The 13,174-nt window shown below is 43.4% G+C and overlaps 1 protein-coding gene across 2 annotated transcripts in view; it reads left to right on the top strand.

Moving 5' to 3' along the window:
- Window positions 1–38: 38 nt before the first annotated feature.
- Window positions 39–13,174, top strand: part of POMT2 (protein O-mannosyltransferase 2) — a 31,668-nt gene continuing 18,532 nt past the window's right edge. For both annotated transcript variants that reach the window (XR_006165144.1, XM_042790915.1), the window contains exons 1-10: window positions 39–292; window positions 874–958; window positions 1,758–1,862; window positions 3,024–3,132; window positions 3,972–4,080; window positions 5,774–5,933; window positions 8,535–8,641; window positions 9,575–9,657; window positions 10,758–10,867; window positions 12,953–13,019. Coding sequence is in view for 1 of the 2 variants with exons in the window: in XM_042790915.1 (XP_042646849.1) it covers window positions 39–292; window positions 874–958; window positions 1,758–1,862; window positions 3,024–3,132; window positions 3,972–4,080; window positions 5,774–5,933; window positions 8,535–8,641; window positions 9,575–9,657; window positions 10,758–10,867; window positions 12,953–13,019 (1,189 nt within the window). In the remaining variant the exon portion in view is untranslated. The remainder of the gene's footprint in view (window positions 293–873; window positions 959–1,757; window positions 1,863–3,023; window positions 3,133–3,971; window positions 4,081–5,773; window positions 5,934–8,534; window positions 8,642–9,574; window positions 9,658–10,757; window positions 10,868–12,952; window positions 13,020–13,174) is intronic.

The following is a 13,174-nucleotide window of genomic DNA, read 5'->3' as shown; positions in this document are numbered from 1 at the left end:
AGCGTGCCCCGCGCTCCACCCGGACTCCGTCTCCCAGGATGCGCCGCGCCCGGCCCCGCGCTGCGCGCGGCGGAGCCCCGCGGATGCCGGCGGCGGGGGGCGGCCGGGCCGGGGCGGGCGCGCGCGGCGGCGGCGGCGGCCCGCTGCGGCAGCGGGAGTCCCGCCGGCGGCCGGGGGGGCCGGGGCGCCCCGCAGCCCCTCCCGCGGCGGCTCGCCAGGCCGCGCTGGCCCTCGTCACCCTCTTCAGCTTCGCCTCCCGCTTCCACCGCCTGCCGGAGCCGCCGCACGTCTGGTACGGGCCGGGGCGGGGCCCGCGGCGCTGGTCGCGGGTGGCGGTCCGCCGTCCCCCGGGAGGCGCCCTGGGAACCGCCGGGCCGCGTCCCCCTGCCCGCCCCTGCCCGGCCCGTCTACCGCCGGCAGCAGGCGCCGGGGCGAGAGCCCGGCGGTGGGGGCCGCGGGGAAGCGCCGTGCCGCACCGGAGGCCCCGGCCCCTGAGCCGCTCCCCCTGCTGCTCCCCGGACACGTTGCACAGAGGGGACCGCGTCTGAGGGGGGGCGGTTTTGGGGACCTGTGGGTTGCAGGCTGGCTTTTTAACGTCTCTGAGCCCGACCTAGAATCGGAAAGGCAGGCTAGAGGTTTTGGAGTGCTGATACCAGACTCTTCAAAAAGGACCCTGCCTCGAATGGCTGAGCTACTCTCCATGATTTCCCACTGAATTTCATACACTGCCTCATATTGAATGTATGGCACTAACCCTCTGTATGATGAAAAGCATGAGTAAAAAGACTTTCCTGGATATTTTTTTTTTCACTCTCTTAAGTATTACAGCAGGTTATTTATTGTTTTTGTTTTTTGTTTTTGTTTTTTCCCCAGTTGGGATGAAACTCATTTTGGGAAGATGGGAAGTTACTACATTAATCGGACCTTCTTCTTTGATGTCCACCCCCCTTTGGGGAAGGTAAACTGCTCTTCTGTTACCTGTTTTAGAAGCCACAGGAGTGGGCCAATAAAAGTCTTCCCCTTCCTTCTAGATGAAGGATCTGATAAACACCAATGCCTTTCCTAACTGTTGTTGTCATGGTAATTTGCATTCTGCATCCAGAGCCTAAACTCACATCTCTTCTTTGTGAAAATACTTTGAATATGGGAAAACAAAACAGTATTGCATGTTGGGTATTTGAAAGGTTGGAAATTAAAAAATGAGCATGGCGCTCCTGTGGTTTGGAGGGGCTATGTAGTAGAAGCCTACAGTTCAAAGGGACCAAACAATTCCTGATAGTTTGTGTGCAAACGAGATGCCTACCACAAATGACCCTGTAAGCCTTGGCTTGCTATTCTGTAATCGAATAACTTGTGCAGTGTTGATGAAGGTGCACTCCTGCCTCAGAAAGGTTATCTTCCTTTCAGGCTGAGTGTCCTTCAACTATAGGAATAGGGGGCTGTGGGAGAATCTACAGAGACAGAATTCTCTGCTAAATCCCACACTTGGTATTTCTATTGAGCTTGCAGTCATCGTTATTCTCAGCAGCCAAAGTCCTCTTGATCCCTTTGGATTTTGCCTTTAGAGGAAGGGCAATATGTATGCATGTGAATTCTATATATAAACTATACATAAACACATTGGATGATGTGTATGAATTAAGTAGTTATCCTCTGGATTGAACTTGGCTTCTATAAAAATCTTAGCTGCTGCTAGCTTGGATACTCCTTCCTCCAATGTGATATCCCTGACCAGTTGTTTCACCTTTCCTCTTCAGATGCTGATTGGACTTGCTGGCTACCTAAGTGGATACGATGGTACATTTCCTTTCCAAAAGCCAGGGGACAGATATGAGCAGCACAACTACATGGGAATGAGAGGGGTAAGGATCCACAGGCTAATATCAAGCTGGTCAGCAGACCTGTGCTTTTCAGTACAGACTGTTATGTCATAAGAACAGCTCTCCTGGATCAGAGGACTGTTTAGCTTTGTGCCTTGTCTTTAAGCTCCTTAGAAAAGTGTTAGTGGTTGTGTTACGAATAAGTCTTAGAGTCTGGCTGTGAGAGGCCAGGTATGAAAGTAAGACGATTATTGAGGGCAACTCTTGCTGCTAATTAGTGGGACTATACTCCTGAGTGGGACAGATATCTTCCCTGTTCTGCAAAGGGAACATTGCTGAGCTTGGTCCTCTGCTCACTTCATTGTGCCTGGCTGCTCTGCTGGGCATCCAAGGATGTCAAAAAGCCAGGATCATTCACTGACACCTGCAGTTTGCCACCACCAGTGACAATGACCTGAGTAAGCTGATGGGCCAGGGGAAATTACTAGTCAGAGTGGTATTCTACCAGAAACCCTAGCTGTGCTGCTATCTAGAATGACCAAGAGCCATAAAACCGACAGCAGGTAACACAAGCCAAAAGAAGAAACAGTGGCCAGTTGCTATTACCTAGAAAGAAGAATAAAAACTGGGAAGGCATATTTTCTTGGTTTAGTTTCAGGGTCTCCAGCTATTCATGGTTCTAGATTTCCTTAAGCCAAAGGTGGGAGAAGTGCTAGAACCAGACATTGAAGAGAACAAATTTTACTGTGATGCTGCTTTCTTTTTGTTTTGATTTCTGTTCTTTGTCATCCAACTATCCTCAGTCTCATTTGTGCAGGAGAAGTGATACTGGTCTGCTAAAAATGTAAGGTACAGGTGTATTTTGTTCTTAGATTTTATATTCTAATGTCTTGCTAAAATCAGCTGAGTATAGTGGATGTGTAGTGAACCTACTTGATGTATCTTTTTGTGATTATCTGATGTAGTCTAACAAGAGAATGACTGACTGTCGTTACTGACACCTCTGCAGAACAGAGTAAGCAGCTGTCCTTTTCCGAGCAGTATCTTTGTTCATTTGGCTTTTGTCTGATGTTCTTAGTGAGTCACTTCAGCTACTGCAACACCTCCTGTGTTGATGTGGAAGATGAAGGAAGGGAAAGGGTGTGGATGCATGTTCACCTTGGGGAGGATTATAACTTCTCCTGTGATTTTTATTTCCTGCAGTTCTGTGCATTCCTTGGCTCCTGCCTGGTTCCCTTCGCCTACCTCACAGTGTTGGAACTGTCAAAGTCACTGCCAGCAGCCTTACTCACAGCTTTCATCCTTATTTTTGGTAGGTGTTCCTGCCACAGCAAAATTGAACAGATTCATTGTTCAGAAAATTTAATTTCTGGATTATTGTGTGTTACCTAGCCAGGGGATATTGAGGTTAATGAGAGAGGTTCCCAAAAGCAAAGTAATTCTGCTTTATATATATGAGGCTTTTTAATTTCTGGTCTCCTTAAGAATTTTACAGTCTTGTTTAGTTCATAGGTACTTCTGTTATCTGCACAACCACACTGGGCTACATTTCACATCAATTCTAAGAATTTTTATAAGATGCATGGTCAGGAATGATTTTGCCCACTAGTGAAATATTGATGTCTCCCATACGGATTATAGAGGTATTTAACTGCATTACTGTGGAAGAGTTCACAGTAAGAAATTAATAAAGTTCCTTGTTGAATTGAGACAAGTGCAGAAATTAACATTGCAAATGGAGTTACCCAATTTGGGGTTTTGTGAGGACACACAGATATGGAGGCGTGGAGACTTAAAATACCCAAGTCATATTCACTTTTTATGGGTAACATCTGAAAGATGACTTCTCCTGTAGCATCCTCTGGCACCATGCTGGTGCCTTAGTAGGTAGATCATTGCTGTCTGTAATGCTCTCCATCTGAATATGTTAGCAGCTCTTCTCAGTGGTGTTTCACAGATACTGTTGTGCTGCCTGGTTTTTGTGAGGGCTTTTTTCCATTTGTTACACAAGTAGAATGTTCTGATCTGCCTTTGTTTCTAAAATTTCCCTTGTTTCCCTTGTCTTGACTACACTGAGGAAACTGGCTTCCTGCAATCTTAGATTCACTTTGGAACCGTGCGCCTTTTTGACATTGTTGTGTGTCTCTCTAGATACGGGCTGTATTACTTTGTCACAATATATTCTGCTGGATCCCATTCTGATGTTCTTCCTTATGGGAGCTGTTCTGAGTATGGTGAAATGTAACAGCTGTGCGGATAGGTAAGATAAAGATAATTTTGTTAAACTATAGGTAGTCAACTTTCACACAGATAAAGTACTAGAACATGTCTGCCACTTGGTAGTCTGGGTGAATGGCTGAGGTGAGATTCTTTCAGGAAATTTGGAGGTGAAAATGGCTCATGGTAGGGGAGAGAGATTTTTAGTATGAACTTGTGAAACTAGGGAGGAAGTATCATTGGCTGGGGTAAACCGGGAGAGAGACTTAAGTAGATTATTTCGGCATGAAAGGAAATTTCATCAGAAATAGTGTTTATGGAACTGCAAATCTTGAAAACAAAGGTTAAAGCTTTTTAAAACTTGACAGGAAAGAAAGCTAGTATAGGGCATTGTAGGTCAGAGAAGGAGGAATGAAGGATGGTTATATCCTGTTCAAGGCTTTGGTCCCTGATGGCAAAAATAATTAATTTGTTATCTTGAACCAGTCACTTTGTCTCCAGGCTGGAGAAGCACAGCTTATCTGTGACTGTAATCCTATAAGCACTTATAAAATCTGCTCTCTGAGATAAATAGTGTAATTTGTTGGCTTTAGAGAAATTGGTACCAAAAATTTGAGGGAAATATAGCCAGGATGTTTCTGAATAAAGTAGTCAAGTTACTGAGGATATTTGCTGCAGACCCATCCAGAGGGAGATGGTGATTTATAGGTATTTAGATATCAAGAGTCTTCTTTGTGTCTGGTATGTACAGAGTAGTTTCCATACAGTGCATCCAGAATTCAAAGGCATAAAAGCTTAGAATGCTGTGTTATATATGAGCAATTTTTGTTTCATGCATGTTCAAGAACTGATCCTATCAGTCTTGGTGTGACTGCAGCACACATGGCTAAAACGTAGCCTGCAGTGTCTTGTAGGGCCATCCAAGGCCATCCTCATCTACAACACATACCCCAGGGAGTGCAAGCCCAAAGTTACAGGGCAGTGTTTGATCAGCTTGGTGTGCCTTGACCTGAACTTATTTCTCATGTCTTAGAGCTAATCCTGCCTCCAGACTGGTTGATTTTATGCAAATTAAAAGCCAGCTCTAGCTATTGTGTTGCTTAGCAGGTCACAGGGATTTTGTCTAGTCAAAATACATGCATCAAGGCATTAGGAGTCAGTAGGAAAAGTGTTTTAAATTCTGCTGTCATCTTTTCTCATTTTTTCTCTGTGGCTCAATTTTAGTTTAGTTTGTAATTTGTTTGTTCTTTGCAGCTTTTCTTTGTGCTTTGGGTAGATGTTTTCCACAATGGCCTTTCTGCTTTAGGAAAAGTAGCTGTTCTTTTTCTCCTGTTCTCCTCCATGTCCTTAGCTTTCTGAGAGGAGTAAGTTTGCATTTTATGGAGCAAAAGTCCTGTTTCTATTTTCAGACCTTCCATGTGTCAGACTTTCTTCACACTAGTATTCTAGCTTAACGTGGTGTCGATGTTCCCTTCCTTAAAGGGGAGATCTAGGGCTGCCAAGGCTTAAGTGTTGGGCCCTTCTGAAGCCTGTGTCAAGGCTTCACAAGCCTGTATCTGAAGCCACTGTCCTTGCATCATTCTAAAATTAATGGAAAACTCATCTTTCTATTCCTCATGGGCTCCTGAGAAGATGGAATGTAATTTTGCAGAGTAACTAATTTGCTGTTTATTTTCCTGATTGCAGATGCCCATTCATGTAGCCATCATTTCACTGACCTGCTCTCTGTCCTGCAGGCCATTTTCTGCCTCCTGGTGGTTTTGGCTGAGTCTGACTGGTGTGAACCTTGCTGGAGCAATGGGGGTAAAGTTTGTTGGCCTTTTTGTAGTCCTCTTGGTTGGCCTGAACACAATCTATGATTTATGGGACTTGTTGGGGAACCTCAGCCTGTCACTGGTGAGTGTCAGAAGCTTTTCTTTATGTTAAGGGTTTCTTTGTTTTGTTTGCTTAGTAATTCTCCTAGTCTTTGACAACCGTGTAACTAGCCAAAGAGTGATACTCTGTCTGCAGCAAACAGGGGCATCTGAGGTAGATGATGTTAATTAAAGATAAAGGTTATAATGGAAAAACTGTTGCCATTTGTTTGAAAAAAACCCAAACACATGCATGTTAGCAGAATATAATGTCAGAAGAGCACAGCAAAAAGGTTGTTGCTTTTTCCTGACGGAAGCTATTACCTTTCCATTTGCATGAACTTTATTTCAGTCTAGGCTAAAAATGCTCATTGGGAATGGCTGTACAATGACTCGAGGCAAGATGTTGTCCATCACTGTTACATGACCTTCTGAGGAGTACGTGCTACCTGGCAGACAGGCATGCCTTGCAGCACATAGTTTGCATAAGCATCGTGAGCTCAGGCTCTGCTTCATGAGAGTACAGGGGCATAGGCCGCCTAGCAGTAGCATGCTGTAGCCCATCGTGAGTCATAGGAATGCTCTGCAACTTGCAGTCTCTGTAGCTAGTCCTGGGGATGAGGGCAGCCATAGCCTGCTTGATTTCACACACATTTAGTTCTTCTAAGCTCAAAGAAATTTGCTAGTGTGTTTGAGTGCCCTGTTCTAATATATTGAATTTTATCTTTGGGGACTCTGAAATCTGCTATTTGGAGAAACACCTTGATGTTCCATTGCTGTCTTGCAACCAGCATGAAAACAAAATCCTCAAGCACATCTTTTAAAAGCTGTTCGGTTTTCCTCCTGTCTCAGCCTCTTCTGAAGCTTGAAAATTCTCTTTCTTTCACTTACTGTTTTTATTCTGTTTGTCTAATAAACAGTAGGGGTTTAGAGGGACTTTTTTTATTCCTGCTGTGTGATTTGTTTTCTCCAATTAATGTGAATCAATATGGGCTGCAAAGATGCAGTGTTCCAGCTCTAGAGAAGCACTTCTTGAGCAAAGTCAGTTAATTGCATTTGAAATGGAACAAATCCATCATGTCTAAGCTTTCTGCCAGCAGACGTCTGTGCAGTGATTTCATTTGTGCTGCTGGCAGCAAAGATAGTAAGCCCCTGAGTGTTAGAATATGTAAAGAAATTTACTCCAGAAGGTAGATGCTTTCTGAATAACTATTTGGCAACCTTGGTGCTTGAGGAGAGGAGAGGAAAAAAAAAAGTGAGGATTAAACCCCTGAAAGCCTGAATAACTTATCTCTGCATTTGTTAGGGAAGCTACTCATGATTATTTACATGCAATGTTTTTATGACTAATTTGACTTCTAGAATTCTCAGCTTATCTTGGTCCACTGTTCTGGTTTGCTCAATGCTTCCTTCATGTGCATTTTCCTTTTTGACTTTGCATTGGAGTCTGTAGTTAAAGAAAACCTTTTCACACAGATTTCACCACAGATTGTGGCCATTTTGAGCAGGGAACTGGAGATTAGTTCATGTGCCTCTCCACTGCATAAATTTGGCTATGTATCATCAATCAGCATTTTTTCCAAGTGCCCAGAGGTTATTAAGGGTTCTGCTGAAGTACTTGAGCTGAGCAGCTATTTCCTTTGTTGACTTCAGTAAATTCTTAGATTTGTAATGTGCTCAGCTCTTTTTCCATTATTTCTGAAATCTTTGGATCTGGTATTAAGGTGTGGAGAATTATTAGCTTAATGATTGTGTGATAGTTACTATGTAAAAACAAATGCAGATAATGAGTAACTGTGCCTTCATCTGCTTTGAAGATAGATGTGGACATTTAGCAAACAATTTTTACTATTTAAGTGTTTTCTCCTACCACAGCTATTTATTACCCACCCAGTATTTTACATTATTTACTCTACTATCAGTAGTGTCAGTAGGCTGTGAATATGGAATTGCTTCTTAGGCATATGTGTACAAACCACCTTTCCAAGTGTTTTAAATAAAATGCTCTGCTTTCATGTTGAGGCAGCTGAAACACAGGTTTCGCTGCTGACTTTCTGTGACTTCTGGCTCAACAGCAACAGAAGTTGCAGTGTGAGAGCAACCTTGCTAAGTGAGCTGTTTTCTGTGGATGAAACATATCTAGATCACCAAGAAGTCCTGATTACGTTCACATTTGCATAGGGAGAACAAGTTTTCATTTTCCCTTTTGCTTAACTTTGACATTACTGTGGCTGTGGAAGCCATCTTGTTGCTGTGATTTTCTGTCAAGATGTGTGTGTACCACTGATAAGCAAATTAAGGTCCTTGTTTTCAAAGTATTGTCAATGGGAGCTGCCCAACGTCCTTTGCCAAAGTTAGGAATGCTCAGCACTTTGAGAAGTTAAACTCTCCTATTGCCTGTTTTTGTCTTCCTCCCAAGACCCTGAAATTTCAAGGTACTACATCTCCAGCTTTTAGAGATGCACAGTGAGGTCTGCCTAAGATTTTACCCCTCTCTAGGCATTTCTGACATAATTCTGCAGGCTGCTGAGCTTGCTTGCATGGCGAGCTCCAGCTATAGGACTGCTGCTCAGAGTCCTGTGAAATAAGGAGTGGAGTTGTTCCTGCAGCTGCACTGTTTGATCCAGGTTGTGTTTTGTTACAGGTCATGTTTGGGAAGCATCTACTGGCTCGTGTACTCTGCCTCATCCTGCTCCCACTTGCCCTTTACACAGCAATGTTTGCTGTTCATTTTGCAGTATTAAATAAAAGGTATTTCATAATGTTTTCTCCAGAAGAAGAATCACTTGTCTTTGCTTTGAATTAAAGACTGTTGATTATGGCTTTCTCCAATTTCAGTGTCAGAAGCACAGCCACAAGCTGTGTCTTTGTTTAATTCCCTTCCCAGACTCCTTCATTGTTCTTACAGAAAGGTTTTGGCCAAGCTGGCAGTGAAACTGAATCTGAGCTTGAGACTTTCTGAAATGCCAAGCAAGTATCCTAACCAAACTCTCTGTCTCCTTTTTTTCCTCCTCTTTCCTGGATCTGAAAATGTCTTAACTCCATTCTTTTTCTTTTTGTAATTAAAAAAAAAAAAAAGGCATTGCATTTCTGAAAAATGCTTTGTCTGTGATTAAAAAAGTACATCTGCGTGTGCCCAGAGTGAAGACTCTGAATGCCTGCAACTAAGGGATGCTTTTTATGTGGAAAGAGCACAACAGCTAGTAAAATGGCCAAGTAATGTTTTTCCACATGCCAGCATTAAGAGATGAGGTGAATAAGTATTTCACTATAAAAAAAAAGAATATAAAATTAAATCTGTTTACTACTAACCACTTAGCAGAAATTAGACTTATGGCGCCACAGAGAGAGGTATTGATATATCCAGCCTGACAGTAGGTCAGTTTATTTGTCATAAGGACACCTCCAGAGATAGTTGATGGTGCTTTGTGCAGTGCCAGTGTGTACATTTTTGTGACCTCAAGTCCTTGCAACTCTGGACAATTTTCTGCAAGACTGTCTCTATCTGCTGTGACTCACAACATTAGAGGTCTGTGCAGCTGAGGGAACTGCAGTCATTCTCCTGATACCATGTCTGGTTTTCTCATTTTCCTTTTGTAGAAACAATTTGGTAATGCGTGACAGAGCTTTGTATGCGTATTTTTCCAGACTTTGAATTGTGGCATTCTTTGCTCTCCTTTGTAGTGGTCCTGGGGATGGTTTCTTCAGTTCAGCATTTCAGTCCCAGCTGATCGGGAACAATCTTCATAATGTCTCCGTTCCAGAGCGTGAGTGTCCAAAGGAATAAACCACTCTGAGTGTTGTCAATGTACATGGGGGTTTAAATGGAAACAGTGGCTCCCGTGACTCAGTGCAGGACAGTGCAGATTATGCCTTCGTGGTCGGATCCATGCTGTTCCTCTGTGCAGTTTTATGTATCAGCAGAAAAGAAAAAGGCTGAAAATAACACTGTGTTTAATGCATGGTCACTAGCTGTTTCATCAAATTCCTTCTAGAGGGAAAAATGCCATTTTGAAGGGTTTCAGTTTTGTGTGCATGCATCTTGTTATTTTTTGGCCTTCATGTTTCTTGAGACAACAAAAATACATTTGTCCTAGGTTTGTAAGTGTTTAGATGTGGGATTTGTTTCCAAAATGTGTCAATGAAAACTATCAACTCCTTTATGGCACAGTGTGCTCCTAGTTCAGCTGTGGTGTACTCAGCATGCATATGAATTTAGGGGAAAGATGGAGCTCTGATGGTTCTCTAATCCTCAGGTTGGCTAGGGACTACTGAGCCTTTAATATGGCTTAGTTTTTTGATTACTTCAGCTTTTCTCTGGCTATTCCCTGCTCCAGAGCTGCTACTGGGAGAGCATCGTGTCCATTCTCAAAGACTCTTCTCTCACTTGTGTTGGGAGGCGATGAAGGAAGGTGTCTTAAGCCAGCTCTGCTCTCTGATAGCTGTGCTTGCCTCCCTCCCTTCTTGTATTGCTGTAGGGGTTGGGTGATGGAGTGCTTCAAAACAGCCACATGCTTTTCAAACTTGATCATGTTTTAATTTGACCACGTACCCTTATGGAGAGCTATCTCAAACCTCTCATTATTGAAATCACATACAAAAGAACTAGCACTCTATTTGTATTAAAACTAGATGGGAGAATTTTAAGTGTTTCATCCAAATGTTACGCATCGGTTTTACTGAATTGTAGTTGGGGATGGAAGATAAGCCTACAATGAGCTGTGTAGAGTAACGTGACAAACGGGAAATGAGCTTTCATTGAAACAAAGCAGAATGGGTGCCTAATCAGAACACTGCAGACTACCTGAGGGAGATATTTATAGGAGAGCTGCCTTTTGCCTTTTTTTCCTCCTTCCTTCCCATCTAGACTTGGCGTATGGGTCTGTGGTCACAATGAAGAACCTTCGGATGGCAGGGGGATACCTTCACTCCCACTGGCACCTCTACCCGGAGGGCATTGGGGCTCGCCAGCAGCAGGTTAGTGTGCTGCAGTCGTACTGCCTCTGACTGCAACCATCCACTTGCTCCCATTGTGCTTGGCATTAGGGGCTGCTGTGAAAAGAGCTATGTACTTACTCGGCATCTGTTACCCTCTCAGTGCCACAGCTGTGCCCTTGGCTTGGAGGTCTGAGTAAAAAGGATGTTTGATGAGAGCCTACCACATTGCACTCGAGAGGTGACTTACAGTAACAAGGCTTCATTGTAGCAAGACCATCCTTCATAGATGGAGGCCAGGAGGACTTAAGAGTAACCTTCCATAATGAAAGTGCTGTTGTTACCTCAAGGAAGGCTGTAAAACTTATGTTTAAAACAGATACACTATCTTATAGGTTTCATTGCCTTTTAAAATCAACAGGACTGCTGTGTATTGTTTTCACTCCTGCCACTGGACTCTGTGACCTTACACGAATTATTCTGTGCCTTGCTTTCCTCATCTGTCACCAAAGAATTTGTAAGGCTTTGCTCATTAAATTAGATATATGTACATTTGTAAGTTAGCCGTAATGAAACTGTCTGAACTCTCTAAGGGCTTCTGATTAAATGATTAAGCAATAAATCAAAGTAGAAATCGGAAATCATGTAACTTGCTAATTAAGTGGTACAAAAATTAAGTTAATTTCTTATTTTTGTCCATTGTCATCAAGCTTCACAAATCTTTGCAGCTTCTGCAGCTTTCCCAAGGTGTATTTTGCGGTTTGCATGTTAGTGTCTAAAAATTATTCTGAGCTCCTTGCAAGAATGTTGACAAAAAACCCCAGGTGTTTGGTTTTTAACTCCCTTCAGTCTCTGTGGTGAGGAAGAAGTTTTCAGAAATGAAAACTTTGTCTCAATCTTCTTTTCCTGATGTTCTTCCCAACCAAAAATTTTTAATACTTTAATGTGACATTGATATTTATTACCTAGATGGAGATGTCATACCAAAACTGGCTCAAGGATAGGCAAAATTCAAGTGCAGAGCACGCTTTATGACACTAAAAGCAGGGAAGGGGGATTTGGGAAGGACACTGATGAGAGTTTCTTTAAGGGTAAGTGAGAAAGGGTGGAGATTTTCCCCCTGTGCTCCCTGTCCCAGAGGTAAGACAAAGGTAGGGGGCTGAGAGACTTTGGGGGCTGTGGAGAGGGGAAGGGAATTTAGAATTTGGGGGAGATTTAGGGAGGAAAAGATAGAGGCAGTGATTTCTCTGCACTTCCTTTCCCTCCTCCTGATGGTATAACCTCAAGGTATGAGGTTCTACCTCCAGCTCTCCCTTTTTCCCCACCCTCAGACACTCCTGTATGTTCTGCCTCTCACCTACCCACTGGACTATCTGCTCCCACCCTAGTGGGAGGCACAGGTCTGGGACTGGGCTAGAGTACCGCAGAGCAGGGCTTGTTGCTGATGGAGAAGGAAAGTGAGAAAAGTGGGCGCAGTTGCTTGTGCTGCTCGGAAAGGTTGCCCTTGGGAGCAACACCCTTGGGCCAGATGGTCTCCCCTGCCCATGGTAGTAGTAGGAGTAGTTACTCCATGTGAGGCTGAGCAGGCTGGTAAGAATTAGCTGGGTGTAACATGTGTGACTTCAATAGTTGATCCCTGAATCCTTCTTACCTTGCCTGGATCTTCTGGCAGAAGTATTATGGCTGTCACAGGCTGCCTGTTGTCATAAGTCTCTACCAGCAGTGCCTGTCTGTAAAGCTAATGCTGTTTCCATCCCCTGGTTCTGGTACTGGTCAGTGATTATTCAGAAACTCCAGGTTTGGTTATCCTGTTGTTGTAGAAGGAGCCTCTGAAGTAGGGTGAGAGGAGGCCAAGCTGTACAGTTGGAAGCTGTTACTCGTGATGCATGTGAACTGCCATTAAGTGTAGTGCTCCCGAGTGTATGGGCTATACACTGAATAAACAGTGTGATCTGGGTTAAGGAGTGGCCAGTATCTCACTTTCTAGTGGGAACTATCATAAAAGTCATCCCAGGGTTTCTGTGTTATTGGTGCATTCATTTGGGACTTTGATTTGCTGGCGAATGTGTGTCTGCTATCACTAGCTTTTTTTCTTGTTTGATAAAATAATTTATCCTGTGGTTTCAGGTCACTGCCTACTTACATAAAGATTTGAATAACCTGTGGATTATAAAGAAACATGATTCGGATACAGGTAACAAATACTCTTAGAGTGCCTTTTATAACTGCTGCTTCAGTTTTTTACTTAAATATTCTGAGTTCCCTCCAGGGCGAAGTATCCTTCATGGATATGAGAGGGAGAGGAAGAAGAACAAAGGGAATCTGGCTCTATCCTGATTAATATTGTGT

The sequence above is a fragment of the Tyto alba genome, unplaced genomic scaffold (genome assembly GCF_018691265.1).
Source record: "Tyto alba isolate M040663 unplaced genomic scaffold, T.alba_DEE_v4.0 Super-Scaffold_18, whole genome shotgun sequence".
In the NCBI taxonomy this organism is placed as follows: domain Eukaryota; kingdom Metazoa; phylum Chordata; class Aves; order Strigiformes; family Tytonidae; genus Tyto; species Tyto alba.
Note: the sequence above shows the minus strand (reverse complement) of the source record. Positions and strands in the feature narration are given on the sequence as shown.